The following is an 8,443-nucleotide window of genomic DNA, read 5'->3' as shown; positions in this document are numbered from 1 at the left end:
CCTTGGGAAGGGTGTCTGTGTCACAGTCCTTACTCCTGGTGGACAGAGATGTCTGGTGTCTGGTGTCCCCAGAGCTCAGTGGGCTCCCAAAGCCCACTGCTGGTTCCCTCAACAGAATCCCTGCCTCCTTAGTTAGGTCTGAAGACAGGCTGTCCACCTTGCTTAATAAACCTCGGGCTCTCCAGGGGGAATTTCAGTCCACACAAACTGCAAGATTTCCAGCCACAGATCCAGATAATCTTTAGATACACATTATGTTCAATATTCCCCGATCCAGTGATCCACAGGCACATTTGCCTGAAAGGAAGCAACTAGGATCTCTTTAGGGGAAGACAGGGCCATTAAGTTGCTAAGAACTCCTTTTTCATCACCTGAACCAGATAAGAGTTTAAAGTTGATTGCATTTTCAAGCAGAATGACCCTCACACTCAAGTTGAGATCAATATTGCTGCACAAAAGCACCAGCTGCATTGTGGAAATTGGGTTTCTGGGTTTTTTTTCATTCCTCGCAGAAAGTACACTTTTGAATACTAACCATTCCTGACTGGTTAGTATTGCCCTTAAAAGAGAGAGAGAGAGAGAGAGAGAGAGAGAGAGAGAGAGAGAGAGAGAGAGAGAGAGAGAGAGGGAGGGAGAGAGAGAAAAGAAAAGAAAAAGAAAGAAAGCAGGCAGGCAGACTAAGAATAAAACCTATTTTCACTTCTTTTACATTTATTACAAAACATTTGCTGTGGACCAGAATATGGCTCAGTGATTGATAGATCATTTGCCCAGCATAGCACGGTGGGGGAAAGCTTGCTATTAGTCTACCAAAAAAAAAAAAAAAAAAAAGTTGGCACTTTATAAAAAAAAAGAAAACATTTAAAAGCATGGTCACTGCTAGAACTTTGAAAGCTACAAACATCTGCAGAAAAATTGGGGTGTTCAAAATATTTTATAAAATTCTGAACTTTTGAAAAGCTGTTCTCCAAGATTTGGGGGAGAGCACAGCTGTATTTCTTTTCCTAACAAGCATGTTGGATGTTCATTAGGTATGAAATGCATCCTTTAAAAATTAATGGTTGGGGGCTAGGGTTTGGCTCAGTGGCAGAGCGCTTGCCTAGCACGTGTGAGGCACTGGGTTCGATTCTCAGAACCACATATCAATAAATAAAATAAAGATCCATTGACAACTAAAAAAAATTTTTTTTAAATTGATGGCTGGTTGGGCTGGGGTTGTGGCTCATTGGTAGAGTGCTCGCCTAGCATGCACGAGGCACTGGGTTCAATCCACAGCACCACATAAATGTAAAATAAAGATATTGTGTCTACCTAAAACTAAAAAATAAATTTTTAAAAAAGTTGATGGTTGGAATTCAAAATCATATATTTTTAAATCAATAAGAATACAAAATGTGTTGTACAGACTTATTAAAAATGTATCTCTTGGGCTAGCAATTTGGCCCAGTTGTAAAGTGCTTGCCTAGCATATACCAGGCCCTGGATTCAATCTCTAGTGCCAAAATAATAACAACAATGATAATTAATAAATTAAAATCATGACTTAAATCTACCTTACTCTAGATTTGACAGATACTATCTTAAAGAGTCCTAGATAAGAAGACCTCTATTTTGATCATTATATTGAGCTCCTATTTTTAATTTAATTTATTTCTGTGGTCTGGGAATTAAGCCCACGACTTTGCACATACAAGGCTTGCTCCTTACCATGGAGATACCCCCAATCCTCTAGCTTAATTTTAAGTAATAAAACAATTTAAATAGTGTGTTATGAACATATAAGTCAGCATTTTCAAACTGTTATAGGCTGTATGTGCTATCAATACTTTGCAACTAAAATGTACTTAAAAATGCATTAAAATATAATATATTTAGGCATTGTTACTAATATAATAATGCACTTTTAAGACATTTTGTGTCAGACCTGAGACTATCTGGACATTGCATAAAAGATGTTGATTGCTTTTGCATTTGATAACAGAAAAATGATATCACTGTGATCACTGGGTTATTTTTATTATTATACAATATTCTACAAAGTATACATGGATTTAGCATTTACTATTTCATGAATGTGACCATTTTTAAAAGTGTACTTCAACTATAAATTATAACTCATTAACAACTCCTGGTGGCTTTCTGTTAATAAATTATTTAAAAATTCCCCCCTGATTACTTAATCTTGGGAAACACTGCCATAGTCAAAGGAATTCTCCAATCCAAAGTTCAAACTAAATATTTTTATTCCTGTAGACATTCCACTTATAGGCAAAGAAGGCTAGGCGTGTAGCTCTGTGGTACAGCATGTGCTTACCATGTGCCAGACTCTGGGTTTAAAGCACCAAAAATAAAATAGATAATAAAGGCAAAGAATATCTGGCAGATTTTGTAGTTTGATGCTAATTCAGATTGTTATTTTATTTCAGTGATCATTTTTTAGGTGACAGAATGGAGCAGGTAGAATTCCTCCCTTCAGTAAGTAATTGTGTTTCCTTGTGTCTTAATGTTTATTTTAACCAAGATTACTGAAAGTAATAGTCTTACCTTTGCCCAAAGGAAGTTTGTTTCAAGTCAGCAAAATTCCATAAAAGGTTAACTGCCTTATTAACCATAATTCTCTGCATATAGTGTTTAAAAATACGGAACAAGGATTGACAAGCTTTCTATAAAGGGCCAGGTGGTAAATATTTTACACTTTGCATATGGTCTCTGTTGCATCCACCCAACTGTGCTGTGCTACCATGAGAGCAACTATAGAGAATACATAAATAAATGCATGTGGCTGTGTTCCAATAAAACTTTATTTCTGGATGTGCACATTTAAATTTCATATGATCCTCATGGCAAAATAGTATTCGTTTCTTGAATTTTTCAACTATTTAAAAATGTAAAGAAGAAACAGGCTTTGGGCCAAATTTGGTCAATGACCCTCTTCTAAACAAAAACATCCCTTCTTAAACATTACCATTCCAAAACTAATTGGCAAAGCTAGCTTTGTGCTGGAAAACTTTTTAAAAGCCTAAATTACCAAAGAAGGATTACCAAGGTATGGTGGAATTAGGTCCTTACCCAGGATGCCCACCTACTGCCTCATTCCGGGCCAAATCACCCTGGCATCCACAGCCACCCAGAAGCGAGTGACCCTGTGCCTGTGGTGGCAGTACAGAATGCCCATCTGGGTCTCAGCAGCATTTACGTGCTGGGCATGTTTCCTGGTCCATGAAGGCACCACTCCTCTCAGTGGCTCTGAAAGGGACACATCCCCCACCCTCTGCACTTGGAGTCCAGCCCCTAAGAGCCCAGCTTCTCTGACTGCTAATGGCCTAGTGGGAGTCTCCTGCTGTTCTGTCTGTACAAAGGAGGTTGGGACAAGTGTGACAGGTCCTTGAAGCTCACAGCTGAGGCCTACTTTAAGGCTTACTCTAGCATTTTAATTCACCAAACATCTTACTATGGCAGGGGGACAGAAGGCTACCCCCAAATCATTGCAGAAAGCATTTTTTTCACAATTAAGGAATTTGGGCTCTTCTACACCAGAGAGGGAAATGTGCGAATACTGTTTAACAATTGTTAAAGTGCGCTTGCCATCCGCTGAGTAAAGTCTCCTGACTGCCAAGGCCTCCCCAAACACTCAGGAGCTAAAATGTAAAATACAGCCTCTTACTTCTTAAAAGGACATTTGTGCACAATCCGAGAAGTAAATAATGTCAAGTCTGGGCAGTCATTTTCCAGATTCCATTTAAAAGAAAAGGACAGTCTGACCCAGCCACCACCCAGTTTTCTCTGAGAAACAGAATGGGGTATTTAGGTTCCTCGCGTGCACAGTCCCGTGGTGCGCGGTGGTCGGGCGCTTTATTCTTTTCCCACTGGTCTCCATCGAAAGATGAAAATATGACATCTCTTTGTTAAAAACAAGTCATAGAGCCACAGGTACGGTAGCGATCAGGAGTTGAGAGCCCGTTTCTTGGAGTTTCTGCTTCAGGACTTGGGGATTTCTTCCCATTCTGACGCAGGCTGGGAATTCTAAAGGCCATATAGGAAGGTAGAAGCAACAAGAAAACTGAGACCAGAGAAGTTGGGGGCGTTGCCCAGTTTCACAGTGCTAGCTCCTGTATCTGCTAGGGATTCCAGATTACGGTTTAGCGATTCCCTCCTTTCGCTTCACACTCGTTCCAGACCGACGACGCTCATCAAAGCATCCCAGCCAGTGCCTCGGGAGCAGCCGCCTGAGCTCGGTTGTGCTGGTCAGCCCCTTCCCTTCCCTCGTTCCCGCAAAGCGCTTTGGGCTCAGAGCAGATTCGTGGGGCGCGCGTAGCGCAGTGTGTAATTAGTCCCCGCGTTGTTGTCCCAATACTCGCCCTGCTCACAGCGGTAGCAGACTGCAAAGTGAACGGAAATATCCTCCCCTTCCTTGGGCTGCAGGCCGGGGGGTAGGTACAGCGAGAAGCGGAAGCGTTCTGCGCCCGGCTCCTCCTCAGCATCCCCAGACCCTGGTTCAGAGGCCCCCGACCGCGCTTCTGTTGGCTGCAGCTCTGCTGGCACGTCCAGGAATGTGCGCCACTCTGTAAAGGTGTAGCGCACTGTCACAGCCCTGGGCCCCGGGCAGCCCAGCACCCTACCAGAGCCCGTCACCTCCGTGCCCGAGGGTGCCGAGCACTGCACGCACTCCAGGCACACGCGCTGCTGTCGCAGGCGCTCCGCTGCAACGCTGTGTCCCGGGAGCTGGAAGAGAGGCCGGAGTCGGGCAGGCGGCGCCGGGAGGGAGGAGGGCGCCTGTGCCAACAGGTCCCCGAGCTGTTCCAGACGCTCCACACGCACCGGGAAGCTGCGGAGGCGCGAAAACACGGCGGGAGGCACCTGTGGTTCCTCAGCCTCGCTGAAGTGCTTCACGCTGGCCAGGCTCAGCCCCAAAGAGTCGGCGAACTGCACCCGCTTCTTGCAGCAGTCGCCGGGGCTAAGCAGGACGTCCTCAACTGGCTCACCGCTCTCCGCGCCCAGCGGAAGGGCCTGCTGCTGCTGCTGGCGCCGCTGCAGGAGCTTGGCCGCCTCTAGAATGGGGTCTGCCGGCATGGAGAAGGAGCGCGCGCGAGGGCGGCGGCATTCCAGGGGCTCCGGCTCCGGAAGAGGCGCCTCTTCCTTCGGTGACAAGGGCCTGTCTTCGAACTGAACTTCACGGCTCCAGGCTTCCGAAGTGCCACTCTCCACGCAGAGGACCTCCGGGGTTGGCCGCCCCTCCGCGGGTGGAGGTTCTGCAAAGGGCACAACCTCGGAACTTTGCAGCTGCGTCTCGGGAGACTCCATGACACCATCCGGACCCTGGGCTTGTCCCTCCGCGGACACCCGGCTCAAGAATTCTCTGGAAACATCTCTGTGCAATTGAAGGAGTGAGCAGCGCCGCCCGCCGGGGCTCGCTGACCGGTCGCCAGTCCGCCCGGAAGAGAAGAGAAGAGGTCCACTCCGAAACCACCAGCTTTTAGCTGGTGCAGCTCAGGACGCAGTGGGAGGAGGACGAGGGCCTCGGGCCAGCTCGGGAGTTGAACCTGCCCGCCGCGGGGGAGGGTCAGGGGCGGGGAGGAGCTGCCACCAGAACACCTGGACGCCTGCTTCGGAATGCACGGGTAGAAAGTGACAGAAAGATTTCTGAAGGGCGCGGTCCGGGTTCCCCTCTTTCTCCACTCACTCCCAGCGGGACTCGGGTCTGTTCCACCTCTGGAGCGTCCCGGGTGGAGGACTTGCGCTCAACTTTGAAAGACCGAAGCGTGGCCCACGTTTTCTTGCCCCTGAAGTCGACCTGACAGCTCTGGCTTCTGGAGGAAGATCGTCCTCCTGGCTGTCATCGATCTAGGGAGTCCCTGTCGCAGGCAAACTTGCCTATAGGGAACTTGGAAAGCTGCAGGTCCTGCGCGGCCCAAAAGTGAGGGGTGCATCTCTGCCCCCACATTTAAAGGCGCCCCCGGATCCAATCTGCGCGCTTGCCTCTGGACCCGTAGCCCCCACCTACCTGCCCAGTGGCGGCACGGGTGGGCTCGGGTCCCGTCTGAGCCGCGGATCTTGCCGGGGCGAGCGGGAAGCGGACGCAGCCGCCAGCGCAGAGCTGCGGGAGGCCATTCGTTCCAGGCCTAAGAGCACGTCCCCGCCCCTCCCCTGGTCCCGCCCGCGAGTCGGCTGTCCCGGCTGGCTGGGGAAGCAGCGGAGGGGGGCCCTGCGGGTGCTGGCACCCACGTGGCGCACACCGCCTCCCACCGCGGCCGGACGCTTTTGCCACAGAGTGGGCGCCCGACTCGGCCGCCCTGCCCATCCGAGCCGCGACAGTCCCTTGAAAAGGGACAAAGCCAAGCCTGGGATGTGGAGGGGTGGATGAGCGCCTCATAGTATCTGGGGATTTCGAGAGTTTCCAAAGTAGTATTTTTGGTTTTGTTTTGCTTTAAGGCCAGTTTTTCCTTAAACTTGAGCGCGCGTCAGCATCACGGGGCGGGCCAGTCGGAGCAGATCTCAGCGCCGCATCCCCAGAGTCCGATTCAGTAAGTCTGGGGTGGAGCCTGGAAGTGTTTCCGCCAAGGAGATGCTTATGCTGGGCTCTGGGGACTACACTGTAATTAACCTATATGGATGTGTGTACAATTACTTATGTAAAAGTTGAGATTCTTTGTGATTCTGCAACCTGTACACTCAGAAAAATGAGAGATTATATCCCATCTGATTCAAATGTATGATATGTCAAGGTCTTTGTACTGTCGTGTATAACTAATTAAAACGAATAAAAAATTTTTAAAAAGTTGAGATTCTAGAAACATTGATCCACTAATCAACTAAGCAAGAAACATAAAAAAGCAAATATAACTTACCCAGGTTATTTAACGGAGGCTTAGTTAAATAAGTTATGTGTTGGCAGATTTAAAGGGGCGGGGTTTTTAGTGCGTTGATAGGGGAGAGAACAGATAAAAGAGATGGTGAATGGAAGATTATGAAAGGATCATTTTAATGGCTAATATTTATTGAGCACCCACTGAATACCCCATCAGTGCTGAGGGCTCTTCCTGAGCTATCTGATTTGCAGAACAACCTTGTGAGGTGGAAATCATATTATCCTATTGTACATATGGGATATAAAGACCTAGAAAGATTTTTTCATTGACTCATGAGCCACAGTTTGGTTGTGGTGGGATTTGAATCCATAAATTAAAGATTTCTACCATTATTAGAGATGCTGATCTAGGGGTGGTTTCATGAGAAAGGGGCCTGATGGTTCCTTTGCTGGGATCTTGCTGGTCATTTTGCGCCCTATATGGAGCTCCATAATTTCATCTCAACTGTGTGTGGGGCTTAAAAGAAGTTCAAGATACATGTTGCATATCTTCCTGGAACAACTGCATGATTTGGGGAAGAAGATAATCTCTTGATGTATCTCATTACTGTATTAGGAAATTTAATATAAAAGTCACAAAATAGTTTAAAAATATAGAACTTCAAAGAAATAAGAGTTGTGATGACTCTCTGGTCCACCACCATCATTGGAGACATGTCCATTCCACTCTGGGGCCAGGACTAGAGGACGAAAGTGAGGTGCTTAGAACACAGAGTTTAAGTAGTCATCACTCCCAGGGGTGTGCCAGTGCCCTGGTCCTAGCTCCAGCCCACATTCCTCTCTTTGATGGAAATGTTAGAGGTCCCCAGCCTCATGGAGCTCTCAATATATTGGAGGAGACCAGCATTTATGTAAACTCAGCCCTTGAGCACAGAGTGGAATCTTGGAAGTTACAGGACTAGAGGGGAGACATTCAAAGACTCTGTGCAGAAGCAGCATGGAGGGAAGAACCGAAAGAAGGCCCTTGTGGCCTCTGGACAGACAGCAAGGTAATCCAGCTGAAGAATACAAAGGTAGAGAGGGTTTAGCTTCTTGACCTTGAAGCCACTGAAGAGGTTTGAAAAAAAAAACAGAAATAAATTTTGCAAAGGCCATTCTGGATACAGAATGTAGATCGCTGGGGGCAGGACAATGGGGTGAACCTGATAAGAGGCTATTGCAATCATTGCAAATTGAATTGTGATTACACCCAGATTGAGAGATGATGGTGGTATGGATAGATCTGAGAGCTTTCTAGAGGTGAAAAACACATTGCACACTATGGATTCACACAGGGAGGGAGCAGGGGGAAGGAGGATCCTCTTAGGATTTGGACTTAAAGTATTTGGACTTAAAGCAGTAGTAGTCATTGGGGTGGGAACTACTAAAGGAGGAATAGATAGAGGAAGGGCATGATCAGAATTCCATTTTGGGACACGTTGACCTTAAGTTCTTGGGTTCTTTCTGGCACCAAATAGTGCCTTGTGTGACACCAGTTTTCTGATTCTCCAACTGGGTGTCCAACAATTCAATTCTAAGATGCTCTTCCTGGAATGAATGTCAGATTCCGCAAGTTAAAGGCCCACAAGACTACCTCAA

The 8,443-nt window shown here is 47.0% G+C and overlaps 1 protein-coding gene across 1 annotated transcript; it reads right to left on the bottom strand.

Annotated features, from left to right (window-relative positions):
* Window positions 1–2,012: 2,012 nt before the first annotated feature.
* On the bottom strand, window positions 2,013–6,129 carry Ppp1r3g (protein phosphatase 1 regulatory subunit 3G). Its single transcript, XM_071613653.1, has one exon. It carries the CDS (start codon window positions 5,299–5,301, stop codon window positions 4,288–4,290), a length of 1,014 nt encoding a protein of 337 aa, XP_071469754.1. The 5' UTR covers window positions 5,302–6,129; the 3' UTR covers window positions 2,013–4,287.
* Window positions 6,130–8,443: the final 2,314 nt, after the last annotated feature.

The sequence above is a fragment of the Marmota flaviventris genome, chromosome 6 (assembly GCF_047511675.1).
Source record: "Marmota flaviventris isolate mMarFla1 chromosome 6, mMarFla1.hap1, whole genome shotgun sequence".
Classification (NCBI taxonomy): Eukaryota; Metazoa; Chordata; class Mammalia; order Rodentia; family Sciuridae; genus Marmota; species Marmota flaviventris.
The sequence above is the reverse complement of the archived record's forward strand: the minus strand, read 5'-3'. Positions and strand labels throughout refer to the sequence as shown.

Coding starts and splice junctions, on each gene's coding strand:
- Ppp1r3g (XM_071613653.1), bottom strand. CDS start 5,301: ATGGAGTCTCCCGAGACGCAGCTGCAAAGTTCCGAGGTTGTGCCCTTT.